The sequence below is a fragment of the Pavona decussata genome, unplaced genomic scaffold (assembly GCF_977016875.1).
Source record: "Pavona decussata unplaced genomic scaffold, jaPavDecu1.1 SCAFFOLD_375, whole genome shotgun sequence".
NCBI lineage: Eukaryota > Metazoa > Cnidaria > Anthozoa > Scleractinia > Agariciidae > Pavona > Pavona decussata.
The window spans coordinates 552,501-576,020 of record NW_028145750.1 but is presented as its reverse complement, the minus strand read 5'-3'; the positions used below and the strand labels follow the sequence as shown (position 1 = coordinate 576,020).

Genomic DNA, 23,520 nt, shown 5'->3' with positions numbered 1-23,520 from the left:
AAACTAGGACGCCAAGCCAGTGATCCGTCAGGCCACAAGCGTCGCCGTATCTTAAGTGCACCAAGTCCCACGGTAGCTAATAACACACTGCAATTCGATCGACGACTCACTCCTGCCGCACAGAAGCTGAGCAAGGAAGAGATGGCTCTGCTTGAGAAGGATATTCTGCAGCCACTTGATGTTTATCCATTTCTTCGTCAGATTAGAGATCAAACGCTGAGCAAAGAGGAACTTTTCCAGTAAACTTGTCCTGCCCCTCTTGCATATTTGTTGGTAACGTTTTGTATCTCTGAACTTAACAACCGGATAACATCTATGAAATATATATATATATATATATAAAAAACAACAACGAGAAGTACGTCGTTAGCTGCTTTTTAAATTTTTCTTGCTATCATGAATCTTGTTTCATTAGCCGTGTGGTTTTATAAGGCAACGCAACCTTTTTTTAGTTTGGCAATCACCCTGATAAATCCTTTGGTTGTACAATGATGGCAAGTAAAATTAGTTTTGCGAACTAGTATTGACGAGATACTGTGCTGCATTTTGGATTTTTTTGTATTAGAATTTATATGAATTTATATGAATTTATATGAAGTATTACAGGCTAGTGACTCAGAATTGAGATACTCTGTGGTCTGAACTCTAATAACCGACCATCTAGGCTTGAGATTTTGGGTGGTCACTTGCAGGAGGTTGAGCTAAGCTTAAGCTGTATGCACATCATGCCGCTTACAAAACCTTAGAATAGAGTATGCCAAGTGACACTGGATTTGGAACTAAAATTTTGGCATCTCACCTTTTTTAAATCATAAAGAACGAATGAATAAAGTTGTTACTCTTAGGTGGGTTATATTTCGCGAAGAATGCAACTTATTTGTTGTAAATTTGCCTAAAATGTAATCATTGTACAGTGTAAATGCAGTTTGGGTATGATGATAATCAAGTCCTGTAACAGTGTATGCAGCATGACTATAATCATGTATAATGTATGATTGTAATGTGTAGTTACGTAACAGTTATCAGTTAACGTCGAAGAAAATAAAGTTGAGTATTATTATTTGAAACAAAGTCCCTATCAATTTTAGGCATTTAAACAATCACCAGTTTTTTTGTCCGCTTTTTGCAAAGGAAGATAAAAACCGCGAGGTATTTTTATATTTCTGTGCTTTTTAACATCTGTTTAGCAGGGTGCGGTTAGAATTTAGTATGGTTTGATCTGGACTTATGAAATAAATGCTGGCAAAGCCAGGGTACTTTAGCATGTTTTCAGAAAACGTTCCAACGTTCTAAATTTATGTTCGCGAACCTACAAATCAAAACATATCAAAATAAACATGCGTTTCATACCTTCGAAGAACGATTTAAGTTAGGAATTAAAATGAATTTTTGTGGCGTTTCCTGCTTTTCAAGCAGCGAGATTGTCAATTTTGTGTGGCCATGCTTAAATTAAGGTCCTTGACCACTCTGACTGTCGTGACCTATAAAAATAGATTTCAACGTCTTTCCAAAAACTAAAGTCATTTCATTTGCTTATGACCCAATGTGATTTACTGTGCAAAGTTTGAGGGAAAACTTTTATCCGATACGAAACGCGGTAGAACGTTCTTAGAGAAACTGCCACTTGACGTTCTCCTTCAGAAAGTTTGGGAACACAAGCCTAGTTAGTTATGTATTAAACTCCTCAAAGTTTTCCTGTGGTATAGTCCCCGTTGAGGTATACGGATTTTCATAAAAATCCTGGATGGCTTTTTTAAAATCTTAAAAGATTTTCAGTTGTCGTCGTCAAATAATTTATTCAACTTCAGATCGAAGTTCTTTGATTGTCTTTTTCGTGTAGTTTTGCTCTCTAATGTTGAACAATATGGTGGACTTGTCTCCTTCTTCTATCCAAGGATATTGGAACGAAATATTGCCGCCTTTCCTTTAAGGTCATAGATCGAGTCCCTTTTCTAAGTCTGATGCGGGCTCATGGTGCCTCCACATTAGCTACATGCATTTGTCCTCCAGTATTTTGTTTTCATTGTGGTCATTTATGCCTCCCCCCACCTCAGTGGCTATTCTTTAAAGCAAAGCTCAATTTTTTTCACACGATTCGATGTCGATCAGTGCGTGGGGAGAATTAACTCAAATGATAGAACGCCCGCTTTGCATGCTGAGGTACCGAAGATCAATACCCAGGCTCTCCATTTGTTGTTTTGTTGTTTGTTAAGGAAATTTACAAAAAATGAAGAATCGAGTACAAGCACATATGTTTATGGGTTTACCATAAAAAGTAACCTTTTTGAAGGCACCAACTGTGCTGTATTAAAAACAATCGAGCAGTATGTCCTCGTGAATTGATAATGTATTAAGGGTTTTGGCAGTAAGAAAAAGCGTATACTATGACAGCATTTAAACGGATAATCAATAGATTTTAATAAAGGCATAGGATAGGGGAACGAAGCGTTATTTCTCCAAATCGTCCAACCAAACTTTATGCCGTGATTTGTTGGACCAACCTGGTTAAGAAAAACTGTAAAAACTGCATCTTTTTTTTCTATGTCGCTTGAATTAACACAAACAGGGTTATTGAATCCTTCCTTTCCGTATTCCCATCACTCAGTATTGGCTATCTTGAGTTTAAGCGTCTGATGACGCGTCAGTACTTTTTTTGGTAGGGCTGTAACTTTCCGATGCGTGAATTTTTAACTAAACGAATTGGAATTCTACTTAAAAGTATTTCGCAAGTCAACAAATAGAATTGTCCCCTTTAAAATCGAACATAGGGGTTTCCTTCTTTCGCTAATTTCTCTCTGCGACATTACCCCAATTACAGATAGAGAAACACAGAGAACACCGATGACTAATAAGAGTAAATGTCCCTAAGCATAAAAAATAATCTTCAAATCGCGGACACAGCTCAATATTCGATTTCTCTCATTCTTTTTTTGTAGATAGGCCTTTGACCCAAACTAAGCAAAACTGGGTTAGTTTGTTTTAAAATTCGTTTCTTTAAGAGTAATTAAATAGAAACGTTTGGGTTGGTTTTGAGGCTAACTTGGATCGAAATTTCACAATGTTCATGGCGTTCTATTTTTCGTTAAAAATACACTGTAAGTCTTCTGTTGCTGGAACTTTATAGATTGGTCTCTAGAAAATTCAGCAGTGATAAGAAAAGCAGTTGTTTTTCTTTCTCACAAGTTTCACAAGTTTTATTTATTCACAACAGAACCTTAAGTTATAACTAGGCTGGCATGCAAATAGCGAAGAGCTAATCGCGGCAAGCCAGACTGTACACAAAATAATTAAATTTTTACTTTTCTTCCTAGAAAACGGTCATGGGTTTTTTTCTTGAAGCCACCTTCGATACTCTTTTTTAATAGTTTTGCCGACGGACGTCATTTTGAAAAGCAAGGGGCAGCACTTAAAGCCGGAATCCGAAACAGAAAACCGGAATCCGGATCCAGAGGAATCGTCAAGATTCAGCAATTAGATCGTACAAAAATTGTCTGAAAGTAATGTCAATGCAACTGTTATATTTTTCGATTCGTGACACCAGAGAAAAACATCTAATTAAGTCATAATTTCCAGCAAATGAAAAATGATTGGTCTCACGGTTAAAACATGTAAAAATGATTGCGTGTGCATCAAGGAAAAGAAATTTGATAGTCTATTTCTTGCTTTTGAAACTATATTAGGATTTCTGGAGATCACAAATATCACCCTACAGTTAAGTTACGTTCAAAATGTTAGCAGCTTATTTTAACAAAACAATGGAAGTTTAAACAATCCAAGTGTGCTTGTTGTTCATTTCAAAATGGCGGATAGTGAAAATGAGCTCAGTTTATGTTTTTATTTTAAAGTACGAAAGATCCCAAGAAATTGAAGCGGTAGAAACTAAAAACTATCATAAGTTTTTCCCCCGGAGGTTTTTCGTTGAGGTTCTTTGCGTACCGCAGGTATTTATGGCTAGTTTTTGGAGGTCCTAACGAACGTTGGTTGCTTTAAAAAAATATCACAAAATATTTATAAGAAGAATTGGCTAGCTATGTTACAAGTAAGAGAACTAAAAACGCATTTAATGAATAGGATTTGCGTGTAAGCGATTCAAAAGTTACGATTGCTTGATTTAGTAGCTTAATGAAAGTTGACATTATTTGAGCTTTTGTTGACAAAAATGCTGTCGATCATTTAAAATTCGTTTCTTGTAAACGAGTTGTTATTTGGTTAAACGGATGTCCTTTTCATGAGTGTGGTACTAGGGCCTATCAATGTACAAAGTATGAGCGAATTCGAATTTTGAGCTGTGTCCGGGATTTCTTTGGTTTTTACAGACATTTACTCATAACACATTTTATTGTCTCCTGCCTCTCCCCAGTCCCGCTCTTGGTTTATTTTTTCCCTTGAACTCCTTGGCTCTTTTAAAACTATCATGAATAAGACTGGAAACGAGGCAGCAATTCGAACTCAAGCCCAGGTCTGCGTGCGTACATAAGTTACATTACGTTGAACACCTTAAGGTTGTTTGTGGACACGGTACCTGAACAGTCGGGCGTGGCCGAAAGTTTGAAAACTGATGTGGGGTGAGAAGAGTGACAAATGGAAAGAATTTCAGTTAAGTTGATGACACGCATTTCAGGTGCACAGTAAGAAATAAAATCCTAATTTATAATACAGTAGCAAGTGTTCAATTCATCGCGGGTTCTGCATGGTGTAATTTTTAGTCGTTAACCATAAAACACTAGAAAATTCCAAATAAAAGGAAAATACCAATTCCCCCACAACAAAAACAGAAGAGTAAACGTAAAAGGAGATCCAAGGTACCGATGAAACCATGATCTCCTGTTTACTAGACAGGTGCTGTAACCAACTGAGCTACAGCGCCGTGTAAAAAAAAAAAGTGGTGAAAAATGTTATGAAATTATAATTGGGAATTAACCGTGTCTTACGCTTACCTGAATTTCTATTTTTATCAGGATGTTCTAGTAAATGTATTTGCAGCTCAGTAGCAATGGTTTGTTTACTGAGAATAAAATAGTAACTTTGCAACGTTCCTCAAAATCTTCAGCTTTACCTTCAGACTTTCTCGACTTTCCTATGCCATGTAGGGTGTCATGTTTGGCATCATATCGATCAATAATTAAAACATTCCAGGAAGATAAAGAAGATTTCCGCCACCAGCAGGTAACAAGACTGATGTCAACTTTTAACCAAAATATGTAACACCATATAGTAGTGGCCTGTTGGTCTAGTGGCATGATTCTCGCTTTGGGTGCGAGAGGTCCCGGGTTCGACTCCCGGACAGGCCCCGTGAAAAGAAATTTTTGAACTACTCAATTAAAGTCGATTTTCTTTTTCTTTGCTCTGGATCCTGACGTCACTTATTATAATATCAGAGATTCTGTGATTGTCAAAGACTCAACATTATTATTAATATAATAATAATAATAATAATAATAATAATAATAATAATAATAATATTAATATTAATAATAATAATAATAATAATAATACAGTCGAACCGGTATATAACGGCCCTGTATTAAGCGGCCACCCTCTATTAAGCGGACAGTTTTTAAAGTCCCGATTTTTCGCGCATACAAACGCTGTATTTTTTACCTGTATTAGGCGGCCACCCTGTAGCAGTCCCATGTTTGTCTTTCTTTGTTATTTTTACCTGTATTAAGCGGCCACCCTTGAATGGAAACTAAGCCATATGTACAGTACCATGGATAACAGGAATTGTCGCTGGCAGTGCCGACAGTCAACGACTTGCTCTACAAACAAAAGTTTCAAATTCCGAGGCGCCAAACGCTCGTGTCTCACTTGTTTAAGTCACTGTAATTCTTACCCTATTCCTATTTTAACTTGGAGAATTTTATTATATATTCAGTGTGTTACTTTTAATTAGCAACATTACCATTATAACTCCACTTTGATCGTAACAACTATGAAATGACGGAATGAAATATTTTGTTGTGAACTGCAAGTCACGTAAGTAAGTGAGTTAGAGATACAGTACTGTACACCGTACAAGAGTAGAGGACAATTTATTGCACAGTGCTTTTACACAATGTTACGTATATTACACCATTAAGTTACAAGTTGGCACTGAACTTTGTTTAAAGTATTGATCTCTTGAAAGAGTGTTGATTGTCCTATTGTTTCCTTGAATGAAATGTTTTTGTATGATACACCATTAAAATTGACATTAGACAACGCCCTGTGAGTATTTTTAGTGATCCTGTATTAAGCGGCCACCTGTATTAAGCGGCCAGTTCCTCAAGTCCCGAGGGTGGCCGTTATATACAGGTTCGACTGTAATAACAAGTTTTTGAACTATCTCAATAAAAGTCCATTTCTTTTTTTTTTTTTTGCTTTGGAGCCTGACGTCATTAATTATAGTATCAGAGATTTTGTGATTCTCAAAGACTCAACATCATTATTAATATGCCTCGAAAGTCACCACTTTCCACTAATTCTAATCTAACTACCGATTGAATACTAATTCAATTGAACACAATCCTTAGGAACGTAATGATTTGTCTGAAACTCCCCATTAAATCACTTTACTTAATTATTCTTTTAGAGCGGTTTTCGATTGAGTGTCGACGGTAATTTCGCGTTTGCTTTGATTTTTCGTTACTACGCTCTGTAATTGGTTAACAAAAGTCGCGCCACTTTCTTAGCCAGTGAGAAGCAGAATCAAAACTAATCGTGTTTTCGCCGCATGCGTTTTCCCGCGCTTGGCGCCAGTTACATGTATTTGCTTCGAATTCTGATTGGCTTGTTGTGTTGTTTACATCTGTTGCGATTGGCTAGAATGATTACTTTGGTTTTGGTTTTACGACACTAAATTGAAAACTGCTCCAAGAAGGTCAAATCTAGTGTAACAAGCCTCTGTACTGAGACTTGTTTCAACCGAAAAAGGATTTTTCCGGCACCACTGCCTAGGACGCGGCTTAAAACGTAAGAGCGAGGCTCTGTGGAAAAAAAAAAAACTGTACGACAAGAGAGGATGAGCTAGGAGAACACATCCCCGTGCCCCATGATAGTATTTTTCAATCTTTTTTAAGCTTCGCGCCATGCTGTGAAAGGTATTTTAGTTCTCGCTCCCACGTTCGCGCGGCCAATGAATCAAATGTCATAGTATGAAGGTCATCGCGAGGATTTTTCTTACCATCGTGTCGCGTCATAAATCGAAAATGCAACGGGTGCACTGGCAAATTTTTAAGATGTGATCGCGTTTGATAGTGTGTTGTGTAATTGAGCACAATGAGCATTCAAAAACGCTTTCTTAGTTCCTGAGAAGGAAACGAGAAAAAAGAAAAGTAGTGAGGAATCCACCAGTAAACAGAGACGAGAATGTGAAAACGAAGGAGAGACTGAAAAGCTAAATCAATATACTATACAATTATCAAATCGAAAAGGCGGTAGCGAAATGATTTCTACAGGAAAAAACGATGCGTATTTTTCAGTCCGGGCACAACACAGCAATTTCCGCATACCGCCAAGTGTAAACAACGTCTAAAATAAATAACTCGCCATTTATCGAAAAAATAAACTAAAGCACCATCTTAAGGCTTAAAAAATCTACTTTTGATAAATTCATGTCGATCTGATAGCATTTAGTGTCATTTTAAGAGCGGGATGTCATGTATAATTTAAGCGTGTATCCTGGGCGCAATGAATTTACGCATACATGAACTTGTAAAATTCATAACTTCACCGAGAATGATCCGAAAATTCTAATTTTTACACCAAATGAAAGCTAAAAAACTATAGTTATATTATAACATCGAAATTTTAGTCCGCTAGATTTTATAACCATAAAAATTGCTGCGCGAATTGAGTTCCGAGCCGTAACACATGTTTTTCGCTTCCCGCGGGGAGTGAAATTGATTAAGCCTGATTTACACTGCGACATAAGCGTAAGCACAAGCATAGCCATAAACATAACGAAAGTTCACACTTGTTGTATAAACACAAGGAAAGTGACATACGCAAGCGCAATGAGTTCCAGAATGAAGCCGCGAGGGTATGGGACGATGGAGTTCACATTTTCAAAATGGCGGACGAAGACGAAATTCTACTGCTGCCATTGCTGCTCCGCCGACGAAGAAGACGACTGCGACGAGAACAAGAACGTGTAAACAGAAAGAGGTTCTGTTGGTGAAATCATCTGACGATTTGTCGTAGAAGCAGGGATAATTGAGAACGGCCTCGGCAAATTTCTCGTAGAAAACAGTATTCTCAGACGCCATTTTGGGACTGCGAGACGTGACGGAGTAGCATTGGACACCATTAACTTGAATATCCGCTGGCATCAAACGCAGCTGCTTCCTCGGGATTTTGCTTATGCTTACTTTACACCCGATTTACACAATTATAAGCATAAGCATAAGCATAAGCATAAGCATAAGCATAAGCATAAGCATAAGCATAAGCATAAGCATAAGCATAAGCATAAGCATAAGCATAAGCATAAGCATAAACATATATAAGAAACTGAATGGAAACGATTTCTTTTTCTTATGCTTATGCCTGCTTATGCTTATTTCACTCCCGGTTTACACTGCTTATGATTCTGCTTATGTTTGTGCTTGTGCTTATGCTTATGTCGCAGTGTAAACCAGGCTAAACCATGGCATGTTTGAAAATTAATAACTTTGCTCTGGTTTATGCTAGAAACATAATTTTTACATCATTGGAAATCTAAATCAATACATTACTATACAATTATTGAATGCTTAGAAGCATAGCAAAATTACTTTGACAAAAGAAAACGATGCGTATTTTGGACTCCGGTACAGCACACAGCTATATCCGCATGCCGTAAACTCTCAACAACATTTCCAAAATTCAAATAAAAAAAAAAACAACAACAACAAAAAAATGTTTATAGTGGAAATGCACTTAGCTACCCAAAGCTAGTTTACAGGCATTCCACTCAGAAATAATGGGAAACAAATAACAATCAAATGAACATAACATGTTAAAAATCCCAACTGGCAGAAGGCAAACCAGCTGGCTATTTACAAGCGTGGCCGAGGCGGGACTTGAACCCGGGGCCTCGTATCGTATAATTCTAGTTTACGGCGCAAATAAAAGCTATAGAGCTGTACCCTCTGCTACACGTAATGTTTTTTCTTCAACTACTTTAGATTTTATCGTAGATTTTAAAGGCTAGGTTTTAGATTTTACTTGTTTTGGATTTTATTTTTGTAACTGACATTTACGCACACTAATACAGTATGACTAGTACTACTACTATCATTATAATTAGTTAGTTTTAAGTTGTGTCCCGTAATTAGTATGGGTGTTGTCCCAGGCTACAAGGCTTGACACTTTAATAAAATTTTCATTCATTCGTTCATTACTCAGAAGGAAGTTGATGGGCTTAAAGTAAGTGCTAGTCGAAAACAAGACCGGAAAGATTTTGTCAACGACAAGATAGTTACAGTTTTAATTCAGACCAGTCCACAATCCACCACAAGGCCCGGTTAACCCAGAACACTTAAAATTCTTATTGTTTTGTTGTATGATGTGGTGTGTACCGCAGAGGACTGGCTGTCCTCTCCTGAAAAGGCATTAGCTAAAACACCTTTTAATCACTATTTCGATCACACTTTATAAGTAAAGACGTTCGTAATTTGTACTGACGCAATTCAAAGAATGTGAAGTCGTATATTACTTATTATTAAAAACTGCATCATTGTATAATGCAATTCGAGGGATTTGATTGGCTTAGCGGCCATAGTATATGAGCAATTATACCATGGCCGAGAAATGGCGACCATTAAATTGCCTTCTGGTCGTTCTTGCACAGCGAAATCAGTAAGATCTAGCAAAATTTCCCGGTTGTTTTTACTAAAACAATTATTCCACTTGCGCTTGTTGGATATGAGATGATTATAGCCAACTCGGCGCTACGCGCCTCGTTGGCTATCTATCATCCCATATCCAACGCGCGCTCGTGGAATAATTGTTAAGTATTTCTAGTAATTATTGCACATTGAACTAATTAGGAATTACATTTGTTTTATCTATGACCGCTCTCTGGAAGTGTTGAGTTATTGATGATGATTACTTTGAAGGCAAACCTTACGATTTGATGTAAATTCGAAAGATATTGCAAATAAACACTGGTTTTAGTAACATTGTTTGATGTTAATATAGACTGAGGCTGGTCGATAAAAAGAAATAGTAGGTTATGCCAACAATGCCAAATACTACAATCGTGGACAAAACTCGTTAAGAAAACTGCAAATTTTGCCCATATATTTCAATCTACCTTAAAGAAAACACCGCCTGGAGAGTACCAAACCGTTACTGCCCCTTCCCCCTAACTCAATGTTGCTTTGAAGGCCGAACGACGTCCCAGCCTTTTTTTCAGTGGTAGAGCAACATTGATAAGGGGGAGGGGGTTGTTGACGTATCATTGTATCGGTCGAATTTGGAGATCGACTAAAAGTTTCTTAACAGTTCTGTCCACGATGGTAGCAATTGGGAATCATTGAAATCAAAATACCTTCTAAATATGTACATGTACTGGTCTTTGGTATTTTTGGGGGGCCATTCACTGTGTGTGGGGAATTAGCTCAAGTGGTAGAGCGCCCGCTTCGCATGCGGGAGGTACCGGGATCGATACCCGGATTCTCCATTTCGTGGTTTTTTTTAATATTTTATTTCAATTCTTTTAACACTTTTAGAAACTAGAATATAAGTAGATATATCAATGGGTTTGTCATGGAGCAACTGCCTAGCACTCTTTTTGTTGCTCCCTAACATTTAATATTACGTAACGAAGCTAATAAACTATCTACTTTCCGCAAACAACTGCGCTTAAGAAATTTTCTGCATTTGAACACGTAAGCCACACTTCATTACGAATTGATAACATATTAAAGGTTCCAGTAAAAAAAAGGGTAAGTGGTAATGAGAGCATTTCCGACTGACTCTTAATTTAATAGACATTAACAAAGTGCATAACGTTCGACTCTCAACAATAATGGGGAATAACAGACAATATTCTTAAACATCAACAAATTTGGAAGAAAGTTCGCTAGACTTTCGAGACTCATCTAAGTTCCTTTTTTCAATGGAAGAATGGTAACGAGAGGGAATTCAAAGTCGGCACCCAGGCCTGCGTCCTTATGTGCACCATCCAGCTTACCATCAGGGACCAGTCATTATTTATCGCTTAGGAGGGACCGGACAATATTGATATGAAACTAGATCAAAATATCTGATCCCCCTAGTCTCATTTTCACGCGCAACAAAATGGACGCCCCTCAACACACCAATCATTGCTCCTCGTTTGACGTTCACACAGTTCAGTAAATCCTCACTGTGGTTTCGCAAGTTTATAATTCCACAAATATTACATAACTTATAACTGACAGAAACACATTTGACACTGGAAACAACAAAAACTGTCTGACTTGGACCATTTTAGCAACTATCTTTAATTTGCGTGTTAAAATAACTTTTTGTCGACGTTCACCTCTATGAAAAAGCAACAAAAGCCTGGAACGAGCCTTCGAAAGTTAGAGGGCATGAGAAAGACAAAAACAAATGTAAGATCTCAAACCGCCGATAGGGTTCGGGGGCGTGTTGGCCAGGGAAATTTCTACATTTGAATCTTCTTAAATAGCTAGAAAGCATGGGATAGCATGCCAAGCGAGGCTCTAAAATTTCTGGAAATTCCTTCAGTGAGTGGGAAAATAGTTTTAAATCTTAAAATGAAAGGTTGAAGGTGTTTCAAGTAAGGCTGCGGGGGAAAAGAAAGGCTTGAAGACTAACTCCTTTAAAAGTGGACTTCAGTTTGTTGCAAAAGGAGAAGGAAAATGTGTTGGACTCTGGGTATCGATTCCGTTATCTTCTTCACGATACTAAGCGGAGCACTACGAATTGAGCTAATTCCCCTAAGCAGTGGGAACAATTTTTAATTATTGCCTCTACGCAAGGAGAAGACAAAAGCGGTAATATTAGAACAAATGGCATACTACGCACGCTCCGACTGGCCAACGATGGAAAACCTGAGAGAAACTACTTCGGGTATGTCTATTGTATCTTTTACAACTGAAGAACCGATATTTTATAAAGCATAAACACGATTTCTTCACCAAACTGCTTCAAAGTTTCTTTGTAAATTATTATAAAATTTTGCTCAGAAGATTTGACAGAAACGAACAAAAAATTATGCTCATTATGTGTACAAAAACTACGCAATTAAAGTAAAATTTCAGGCACCAATGGGATTTGAACCCACGACCTCCTGTTTACGAGACAGGCGCTCTAACCAACTGAGCTACGGTGCCGTGTGTGCATAGACCTTCGATGATCACTGTAAAAATAATCGCAGGCTGTGACGTGATAAAATCGTCTAAAGTGTAGTTCCATTAAAATTGGTGATACACTAAAAAAATCTGAAAATGTATTGGTTAACAGCGTAGTCAGGTAAAAGGTAGAAACCATGAACGAAAAGACCCAACAGCTTTCTTGGAAGCATTTGACCTATGAATTTACAGATTTATTTGCATTCTTCTTATTAAAAATAAAAGTACGTGCTTTTAGGGTTTAATGTTGTGATACAAACATGAAATAGGCGCATGCTAATTACATCACCCCAAAATTTCATGCACATTACTGAATGTATAATCCAGGCCCCGGTTGTTCAAAGAGCGGATAACTCTGTCCAGAGGATAAATCGTTTTCAAGCGGATAAAATGTAGTCCAAACAATACATTTTATCCGCTGGATAGCGACTTATCCGCTGGATTAAGTTATCCGCTCTTTGACAAAATTGGGCCAGGATGGTTAACAAATTTGTTGTAGCGTCACAACATGGCGGTCATTTTTGATTTTCCGTTTTTTCTCGGCTATGTTCGCCTTATCTATCCACAATTGAAATTAGGATATCCTAGAAGACAACGAACTGATTTCATGTGTTCTCAAGTTGGCGGTTGTTGTTGAAAGTTGAAAGCGATCATTATAGGTTTGATCACAAAAAGGAACTACGCTTCAAATTGTATTTCTATATTCGGCAAATATTTAACTCTAACATCTGCTCTTTAAAATCAGGCCCAGTAAGGGCTTGCTTCATTTACTCTAGAGTGATTTTCAATACCGGTATATTCTTTGGATTCAAAGTTTATTGGTCGTAGGGCACAATGTGTCTTATTAATTACACTGGGGTATTTCCATTTGCTATCTTGATCTGATTCCATTACTAGCCGCAACTTGCGTCGAAAACGTTGAGTTAACTACTTACCAGTGTGTGCTATATAGGTCTTCACAGGAAGATAGAGGGACAACTGATCAGTTGAAATGCAGCAAGGCATCGCGCAGAATGCCTGGACATCATTAATTATTCATAACCAGTCAAGCGGCAAATTCGAATGCGTGCGTGCCGTGAAATGGCCTGAATAAGAGAAGAAAGGGCCTAAATTAGCCCACTAGGGTTGATAAAACTTACTTTCTGGATCTCCTGGAGTTAAAACTTTAACTTTCACGCGCGGCTTTTTGAAGAAGAAGTTTGTATCTTCAATATAAGCCGAAAAGTAAGTGGATATAGAGGGTGTAAGGATTCGCTTTTTGCGTTTAAAAATGAACAAAAATGGGCCATTTTTTGTATGGTGTCTGTTTTGAGAAGCGATTTTCTGACGATCCAAACGGCCTTTCAAATTTTCACGCACGGCAAATGAAAGAAGGGTCTTTCCTGAAACAAAACCCGTTTCAACTTTGAAAATAGGTCAACAGGAACCATTCGCCTTTTGAGTTTGAAAACTAGCTGTTGGAGTGGCGTTTGAAAATGGCGCGTCTTGGGTCGAAGGGCTATTGTCATAAGCACAGGTGTGCATAACAATGGATGTCAAAACTAACAATAGCCTATTCAAGAAAACCACTTGACTGTAAAATATTCCAATTACCGCGAATTTTAAAAGTGTTCTTGTTGGCACAGCTGGTTCATTCGAAAACCTGTCGCGCGATGAACCAGGAAAGCGAAAACGCAAGCGATCGGGAGCTCTCTTCGGAGCTTTAGCTTCTTCGAAAACCCGATCCACCCGCTGTTCATCAATATTGTACCTCCTTTTGTAAACGAAACTGACAGCCCTATGTTTCACTTCGAACTAAACGGCGAAGCAGTTTGGAGATGGAGAGAAGTTTGTGGGCAACCCAGCAAAGTGTTATTCAATTTTATAATCAAGTGTTCTGTCTCTCGGCTACCGATTAGCGCAATCTGCTCGGGAGCGTGTTGGAAGTGCGTTGTTCTGTAACACTGGTACCGTCAATAGCTTGTAGCTTTTAACGTTTCTTAGCAGAATGTTCTAGTTAAAGCTTCTCTTTTTTTTCACAACAAAGAGAATGGTATACCAAGGCACGCGCGCGCTAACTTTTTTCAATAATAAGTAACTCAAGATTTTCGCACGACCAGAAGGCATTGAAGTTATCGTAGGTTCGAATGATTTTTTTTTTTGCCGTGGCTTAGCGGAAGGTAAGAGTTGCCCTATGCAAAAATAGTGTGAAGCTGATCAATCGCTCTTGAAAAACCCCTCGATCTGGTAGACTACTGAAAGTCAAAATACTAGTTCAAAGCACTTATTAAGTTACAGTGCGAAGGTGCGATATTAGAAAAGAATAGAAAGAGCATAAGTTCATCAGGCCTTTGTCTTTTAGCTCCGCTCCGACAAGTTGATGAGGTAAACATTATTCCCTGCGGAGCAGTGCGCGCGTAAATTTGGACCAATGACAGTCATTCAGTTTACGCTTCACCGCTAATATTACAGATCTATGATTTTTGCCGTGCAGTAAGTAAATGTCCCGAGAACAATAGGCATTCTGCGCGATGGGTGAAGAATTAGGTCATGAGATTACAGCACCTAGTTCCGTAGCTCTGAGTTTTTGACCGAGTAGATGGTCAGTTTGTCAGATAAGTAGACGCTAAGTTAGGGAAAAATTCAAACAACTGAGAATTTCTTGACCGTAACTGTTTCTTGGCAAGAAGAATTTTTCTTATTGGTAGCCTTATTTGTTGTAAATAATGATAAGCAGAATGACATGACCATATATAAATGGTTCCTTCCTGGTTCCCAGTTCCTGATAAGGTTGCCTTCCTTGCGTTGGAAGCTTGGAAAATTCCACCTCAGCCTGACTGAAAAAAGCGCCAGCGCCAACAACCAAATGAAGAAGGATAAAGAAGAAGCTCAGACATGCCATATGTCGGTGTGCTTCTTTGAGAGTAGCTAGAGGCCACTTAGAGCGGAAATTCGTAGTTTTCGCCGTTGAGCCCAAGTAACACGGGCGACATTTTCGGACAACCTGTACTTGTAGAGCAACAAATATTGTGCTGCACTTTACAACAATTGTTCGTTTGTACGTAGCGCGTATTATCACCTCCGTTCGCAACAAAATTTTCATGTTGCAAAAAGTAGAAACAGTTTTTACTTTCTGCAACAAACAATCGCAACTTGCAACGCAATATTAATTGCACGACAAACTGTGGCCTTAGGGTGTTAGAAGACTCGTATACGCCAGGCAAATATGTGACTGAGTCACCAGGCTTGAACGGGATTCGAACCCAGCATTGACCAGCTCCCAGTTGACTTGATAGCTCGTCTGGTAAAGCACTGCACCTGTATAGCAGCGGTATATTTCGAATCCCGTTTAAGCCTGAATTTTTTTCCAGGCTTCATCTCACAGCTGCGTAAGTTGCTTACGTAACTGCCATGATCTATATATATTAAGTCTTTCATCCCTACTTCACAGATTTCATACATTTCCCATTTATTCGGTTTTCACATAATGTAGCTTTAATCAAACACAATACTGTCGAAGTTAAATATAAATTTTCATTTAACTTTAAATGATATAATTGTAAACCTTTCCCACAAATTTCACAAAAACAACAACAACACAAAAAAACCCCAACAACAACAATAAAAAAAGATACAAAAAAAAAATAAAAAACGTTTCAAAAACCTTTGAGGTTTTGACCAGGTTTACAGCAACATTTTAAATTGAACAGAGACTGATCATGTAATCAATACCTACCTGATCATTAGTTATATTGATCGATATATAGACAAGACATTGGTACATATACATGTAGATAATGGAAAGAGTATACTATACCGACAAAGGTAAAAAAAAAAGGTTGCGTTTACCATTAAGCAGTTTCAAAAACCGCAGCTTTGAGGGTGAATATAAAATACCAAAATATTACTGTTATTAAGGGTAATAAAATCAGTCACCTTTAGCCTGATAGGAGTAAATCGGCCATTTAGCAAATTATAATTCGACATGACCTATGTAAATTATGATGCAAATATAGAAAAACGATATTGCACAAGGCGGTTGAACTTCGAAGGAAATAAGTTTTCAACATTACATTTAGACCTGCGGAAGTTATTTTTAATTTATTGGTCGCACAATTTTGCCGACATACATGATAGTGAAATTGCGGCATAGCGCCAAACAAGTGCTACGTGTCTCTGGATTATTGACTCAGTGAAACCATCTTTCTTCAGTTCAATACACAAAGAACTGCACGGCTTAGTGTGGATGCACTACTCTGGTTAAAATGCAACGTCCTTCTGGATCTATAAATAATTTACAGTTTGTTTGGCTAGGTAAGTCTTAATGGACAATGTGGGTGATCTTCTGAGTGGCATGGCCTTTACTTAAACTTGGCAAAAACATATCGCAATTTTTCTAGCTTTAAGCACAGTGTCAGCGTAGGCCCCCGTTGTTCTCTAAAGTGATATCATCAAAACCACGGTGTCAATCGAACTCGGGCATTATTGAGAGGAGCTTTAACTACTGATCTTTCAGTTCCGTAAAAGTTCGTAGGTCTCGACGCTTGATGTCTTAGTCGCGTTCAAGTGTGTCCACATATGCAGTTTCCGGACGCCCTTGTGACCCTCTTACATTCTGCGTCTCCGAAGCATCATCACATGCTTGTTTCGCTTCTTTAGCAGGGCTCACGTTACACTATGAAGCGACGAAGTTGCTTCACTTTGTCGATAGACCCATTTAACAAGTATTAGGGCATTTAAATTTGCATTGTGGCTGACGAAGTTCGGTGGATTCGAACGAAATATCCCACTTTTAAGTTTTAATTGCGCTCTGAGTACAGAATTTTTATATTTTAAAATCATGATTCCAGAGCAGGAAAACAGTATTTTTGATTCTAAGTATTAGGAAGGTTTCATCGAGTATGATTTTGTGCATTTGTGTACAATAATAAGTATATAATTGCAAAGGCATTTGTTAAAAAAGTATTTATGAGAATGCATCAGTTCCTTTTTAATCCCGGTTTCAATGGCCAATAATATTACCTAACAGTCTGACAATCGAAAAAACTTTGGGTTAATCAACGATCATTCGCTCTGAGGAAATCAATAAGGAACAGCTCATTGAACTCTTGAAAAGGCCTCTTTGCAGGAGGCCATGGGAACTGAAATGTGAAAATTGGTCATTATAAAAATCATAAATTAAACTGTTCAGTGACAAAATAAAGAAAGGAGTTGAATTCATTTGAAAGCAGGGCAACTTTAAGATGCATGATTGCTGGAAATAAAATATCGTGATAGAAATTCGCCAGACTACTACTACAAGCATAATAGATTCGATTGTCTGTATTGGCTCTAGCCTTGTAAGCTTTCATCTCCCTTGTTCCTTCGGCACTTAGAGCATGATCCTTATAGTTTCAAATATGCCTCTCAGAGCACACCGACCGACACGCAACTTTCCAAGGATATTGGACTCTGCCCGGTCGTGTCTTCGAAGAAGGTTAAAATTCCTACACGCTTGCTCATTTTGTTTATTAGGATATAAGTTTTCTTTCGCCAGACTCTGCGGAAAGTGTAGTAACGGTTCAAATTACAATGAAGCATTTAATTTGCATTTAACATTCACGACTGTTCTCAACTTTTAACTTGCGTCCAAAACAAAAACAGAAAAGCAAAGTTTCCCTTCAAACGTATATAATACATCCCTTTAAAGAAAAAAAAAGCCTCATCCTGGATAGATTTTTTTCTAAAGGGATTGGAACATGCTTTGGATTCCAATACAATTCTTTTTACTAAACGTGAATTTGCCATACTTTCCTAAATCGTTTTTGGGGAAACAACTCTGCAATGACGAATTTTTGCTAGGGAACTTAAGATGCATGTGTGAGAACTTAATGCGTATGAGAACGTACAGATTTGGAGTCTGTGTGCTTCTCGTTTCTTGAAAACGGGGTGGTTTTTCTGTCTTAGCATTTATTTGGAGTGCCTACTCGTCCTACGCGTATACCATAACTTTTTGGGTTTTCACACTTAGTGAAGCAAGTTAGGTAGATTTTTCCCCTTAGAGGAGGATCAAGGTTAATTAGGGATTATTCACCGAGGGTGAATTTAATAAGTATGAATTTATATTCTTTCTTCGCAGGTTTGGTGTTGATTATATACTTCCGAGAATGTAAAACCGGTAAGTTTAATTTATCAGTACAATGAATCATATGTATAAGATAACACAGTGAATCAGATGACAAGACGTTCATCAGGGTTACTGAACTTGTTTATGTCTGAAAACGCCTGTAACTTTTCAATATATTGTCACTGGACCAAATTTTGGAGTGTAGTCTATAATGTAAGTCAACAAAATGAGTACTTTACTTTATTTCAAGCATTCTGTTATTTATCACAGGAATAAATTGCTAAAACTTGACTTTATGGAATGAGATAAAGCTTTATTATTCTTAATCCAATTTCCCGGAAAGTTACGACAAAAAACTATTCGCACCGTGCTCTCAATCAAGCATGATTGACTTGAGCGGGCCCGCTATCAAATATTCAGCTATAAGTAAGGCCTGCTTACAAGGGGGTGGGAGGGGGGGGGGGGTGTTTACATGCTAAACCGGGTCCCCGCCCCCGCCCAGGTCACCCGCCTGAGCTGAGACTATCTTTTTGCATGTAAGCGGTCAAGCCAGGATCACCCAGCTACCCAGGCTATGTTTTTACCTGTGTTTTTAACTCAAGCGGGAACTATACGCAGACGAAATTGATAATTTTCAAATGGAAAGGGTCTTCATTTTTTCCTAATTTGTTATATCTGTTCATTAGGAAGTTCATTGTTTGGACAAACTCTTTTTTTGAAGTTTCAATGAAGTTTTAATTCTGCCAACAACAGTTCGCCCACAGTTGATAAAAAACATTATTCTGTTTCGAGCTAGAAGGCTGCCAGGAACTGAAGAGAATGTTGTCCGGAAAATTTCTATGAATTTAGACATTAAGAAAATTGTCTGGGTTCAGATGGCTTTAGTTGCGGTACGCTTTGATGCCTCTGACGAGCAAAAACTTCACATGTAAAGGAGGGCTATGTTTTAGCTCACCCGAGTCACCGGTCTTCCAGTTCCTTAGCTTAACTGGTAGGACGGTTTATATCAGCAACTGGTTCTCTATTCATGTTTAATATAAAAAGTAGTCTCTTAATCTAAGTATTTGCAACATTCAAAGCAGATGTAATTACAGGAAAGTCAAATTGCTTTTGTTTGTTGAAACACGCTTCAATAACTGAACACACGAAGAGTTCCAGTTAATTCAGTACTTTTTCTTTCTACCTAGCGAAGTGTCCAAGCCATGGTAACCTGACAGTTTCTCAGGGAATATTCTGGAGCCCAGGCTTCCCAAAGTCATATCCAGACCACACAGACTGTGTCTGGGTGATAACTGCTCCACGAGGCGAGCATGTGAAACTAATATTAAAAACAATAGATTTAGAGTACTGCATCCTGTGCCACTGTGATTATGTCGAAGTAAGAGAAGGAGGAAACTCTGACGGTAAACTGGTCGGCAGATTTTGCAAGGCAAACAGGACGGTAGTCTTCTCCGAAGGAACAAAAATTTGGGTAAAATTTAAATCAGATTCAACATATAACGGACGTGGATTTCTCGCTAGCGCTTCTCGTTTAAAATTGCGGAAAAGTAAGTAAAGCATTAATTGCCTTACAAATTAATAATTAACCGATTAATTAAGAGTATAACATGCATGGTTACACAGTGCTTGTGGTTATGATTTGTTTCTTTTGGCAACGTTTTGAAAACATATTTTATTATGAAAAGTCTAGATAAAGTAGTACTGAGGGAAAACAAACAAAGAAACAAACAACAACAACAGCAACAAAACACACACACACCCAAAAAAAGGAAACTACGTCAGAAACTTCGCTCCAATGGGAAAAAGTAGGATTTTTTTATTTCCAATGTGATCAATTTAGGCTGCAGTGTCACTCTCTGCAGAGATATTAGAGAAGTCAGTATTGGGGAGGGCAGCACATAGATTTCACAACACCCTGTAACTTACACATCAGTCTCGTGCCACTTGAGCTCTACAAAAAGGTAGTTATTAGTTTAAGTAAAGGCCCTTTCAATAACTCCTCTGTCACTTACTAATACGTATAGATTTGATTATTTATTCATTTATTTTGTTTCTTTATTTGTAAATTTGATATATATTTCTTTTGTTTGTCTTTACAGGGAGTCCAGTCATTCTGCCCGCAAATAAAACGTCTCGATCCATCACCAGCTCAAACAACCCAGCCGTCTGTGGTTCTGGTAAACAATGCACATGGATAATATCCGCCGTTAATGGTTTTAATGTGGGACTAACACTTGAGTCATTTACTTTTCCATCCTGTTTGGGTTCGTTCCTAGAGATCAGAGACGGTTCTACTTTTTCAAGCGCCCTAATTGGAAGGTTTTGTGGCGACGAGAAACCACCGGCAAATATCTGTTCATCTGGGAATAGTTTGTGGATAACTTTCAAATACAACTCAACTAGGGATTTACAAGCCATTAGATTTGAGTTGATGTACAGAGCGACACGATGTTCCAGTTTGGTGCAGAAGCAGATTTACTCTGTGCCTGCTAAAACCAGTAAGCAGTGTTAACGAATATAACCTTGTTATTCTAAGGGAATAATTTGACACAATGATCGGGTTTAGATAAACCGTTGCAGTTGTATTTCATCAGGTTAGTACTACACTCGAGAAAGATGAAAATATTGAAGCATTCAAAACTTTCAAACCATTTCTTTATGCAAAAATAAATTGGTAAGACGGGGGGGAACAAGGCGACCGACTTCACGATAATCTTCTTCGAGACAAACCTACATCCAAACCAGTTGCTCGACACTTTAATCTGCCTAACCATTCTAAGAAACACATGATGGCAGTCTGTGGAATTTCTCTACATCATGGTAACACGAAAAAGCGCAAAAATTTATGAGTTAAAACTCATCTTCCAAATTGGCACTCTTTACTCCTACGAAATCATACCACTGATATATTTTTATTTTTCACGTTACGATGCTCTCACCAAAGGCGTACCTCCACTGCTCAGAATTCCTTGGTTTGCTCTGACAAAAGGCTATTGCTCGAAACGTCATCTCTCGAATCTCTTTACAGCGGCCAGATTACCTTGTCACCTCAGTTTATAAAACCAATTATTCATCCCGTAAATGCTGACCTAGTCCGCACTCTAGCGGTTTACAAATACCTTAATTTCGGTCCGGTAACATCACAAAAGTTAAGTTAAGCTGAGTCGAAAGGGCCCTCTTTCCTCGTCTCCTACAATACTGTATGCCCAGCTTAAATTACGAGTCCCTCCTTATACTAAGAAAGTTTACTCTCGATTATCTACTTTTGTCTTGCAGATTACTTTAAAAGTATGGTTGCTGGAATTGTCTGCTCAAGCTTCTTTCTCTTTGCAATATTACTTACGTGCTTCGTTAAGATTGCCAGCACTCACCGTTCAATGGGTTTAATGGCAGCCACGTCACAGATCGAGCTTAACACGGCAGAGACATCGATGGCAGAGACTCCTTTGCATAATGAAATAGATGTCTCTTTAAGTGACTAGCATCGAAAAGTTTTATTTTAAAGGGGCATAGACTAGAACAGTTTGTTGCCTCATCGCGACTTGCTATGGGCAATTTGACTGTGTTATATTGTAACCATAAGAGCAAGCGCATTATAAGAAGGCCGATATCGACTGTAGATAACACTATAAATGTCTTTATAAAAGACGTTCAGGCCTAGTTTGGGAGCTCTCGACAAGCACTCGGTGTGACGATTGTTTTCTTGTCAACGTCGTATCCAATATCCAATCTTGAGTATCACGACGAAAGCCGAACAACTATGGGATCATCAGCTGATTCTCAGATACCGTGCAGGTGTTTATGTTCGGTTCGTGTTGCTTTGTTATCTTTGAGGATCGTGTAAAGTAATTTTCTTTTAGCAATCTACTGTTCATTTTTGTTACGTTTACTGACAAGAGTTACAACAGCTTTTAAAACGTGTCTCGATTGATTCAAGGGACCGGTTTTTGGAGGATTTTCGATTACACTAACCAATTGGGTAATGAAGTGATCATTGGATAATGCATTTCCATAGTTTTCATTGGCTTACCTGCCATGCAATATCAGCAATTATACCATGCCTTAGGAAGAGAAGCCATTAAATCGCGATCTGGTCATTCTTGCAAAAATGAAAACAGCAAGTTCTAGCAATATTTCTTGGTTGTTTTTAATAAAGCAAGTATTCCACTCGCGCTTGTTGGATATGGAGTGATTATAGCCAGGTCGGTGCAACGCGCCTCGTTGGTTATCTGTCATATCGTATCTAACGCGCATTCAGCGTGGATTAAATGTTAATTATAACACAGTCACACTGGGTTCGAGAAAAAATGTAATCAGGAGCATATTTTTGTGTAAGAGAAAGTTATACCTGGTTACTGTGCCCACGCTGTATTCGTGGTCTTTTATTGTGTTTTGAAGAAGACCGACAGTGAGTCAGTAATGTAACGCTAACCCTTTCAATAAACAGCAATACGTTACATTTTCAGACGGTCATAACACTTTTGGCGCTCATATTCCATTCTTGCTTGGTCCGCGTGCGCCTTTTTTTCACTGACTTCTTTGATTTACACGTATGTAATTGCGTTCTGGCTACAAATGTATTCCTTTCATCTTATGCTGATTCCTTGTAGTTTGAAATAAAAATGGCTTCGTCTACTCACACCATCGCACTAAAATAATACTGTAAAATTACGAAGGGTTGATTAGTTGTATTAGTGAATTCATTTTTGAGATACCTTTCCATTACGTGATTTTCTGCCTCAAAAATATGATTGATTTTTTTTTGTTTCGGAGAATAAAGAACAACAGATCAAGAAAAGCACTTGTTATTATCGTAGCGATTGCAATCACGTTACGTCTTTTATCACATTTCTTTTATTTCTCCAAGCGAAAATACAATAGAACTGAATTATTTTGAAAGGAACAAAGTAATTGAGAGGAAAAAAACGTTTTAAGTCTTAACTTGAAATAACAAGCACTTTACTATAGTCGGCTAGAAAAGAGAATGGCCACCGCATACAAGTAACAAGCAAAACGTTTCCATTTGACAAACAAGTTTGCAAAATTTGCTAAACGTGATTATTTTAATCAATGAATTGAGATGACAGGATCTGATATCACCGTCACAGGTGC

The 23,520-nt window shown here is 38.0% G+C and overlaps 2 protein-coding genes and 3 non-coding genes across 5 annotated transcripts in view; 4 read left to right on the top strand and 1 right to left on the bottom strand.

The window, feature by feature from the left end:
* Positions 1–5,219: 5,219 nt before the first annotated feature.
* Trnap-ugg (transfer RNA proline (anticodon UGG)) lies at positions 5,220–5,291 on the top strand. Its single transcript has one exon. It is a non-coding gene; the product is annotated as a tRNA-Pro (tRNA).
* Positions 5,292–10,572: 5,281 nt separating this feature from the next.
* Trnaa-cgc (transfer RNA alanine (anticodon CGC)) lies at positions 10,573–10,645 on the top strand. Its single transcript has one exon. It is a non-coding gene; the product is annotated as a tRNA-Ala (tRNA).
* A 1,586-nt stretch (positions 10,646–12,231) lies between these two features.
* On the bottom strand, positions 12,232–12,305 carry Trnat-cgu (transfer RNA threonine (anticodon CGU)). Its single transcript has one exon. It is a non-coding gene; the product is annotated as a tRNA-Thr (tRNA).
* Positions 12,306–16,346: 4,041 nt separating this feature from the next.
* On the top strand, positions 16,347–22,873 carry LOC146452274 (bone morphogenetic protein 1-like). Its single transcript, XM_085098070.1, has 5 exons — positions 16,347–16,616; positions 18,421–18,459; positions 19,596–19,955; positions 20,508–20,906; positions 21,685–22,873. Exons 1-5 carry the CDS (start codon positions 16,568–16,570, stop codon positions 21,888–21,890), a joined length of 1,053 nt encoding a protein of 350 aa, XP_084954196.1. The 5' UTR covers positions 16,347–16,567; the 3' UTR covers positions 21,891–22,873.
* A 160-nt stretch (positions 22,874–23,033) lies between these two features.
* Positions 23,034–23,520, top strand: part of LOC146452271 (bone morphogenetic protein 1-like) — a 13,886-nt gene continuing 13,399 nt past the window's right edge. Inside the window, exon 1 of the mRNA XM_085098059.1 lies at positions 23,034–23,520. This exon is cut by the window's right edge and continues 360 nt beyond it. The gene's annotated coding sequence lies outside the window, so the exon portion shown is untranslated.

Excerpts from the sequence above, each read along its gene's own strand:
- LOC146452274 (XM_085098070.1), top strand. The coding sequence starts at position 16,568 with ATGCAACGTCCTTCTGGATCTATAAATAATTTACAGTTTGTTTGGCTA. Across the intron at positions 16,617-18,420 it reads TTTACAGTTTGTTTGGCTAG|GTTTGGTGTTGATTATATAC; the intron begins GTAAGTCTTAAT and ends CTTTCTTCGCAG. Across the intron at positions 18,460-19,595 it reads CTTCCGAGAATGTAAAACCG|CGAAGTGTCCAAGCCATGGT; the intron begins GTAAGTTTAATT and ends CTTTCTACCTAG.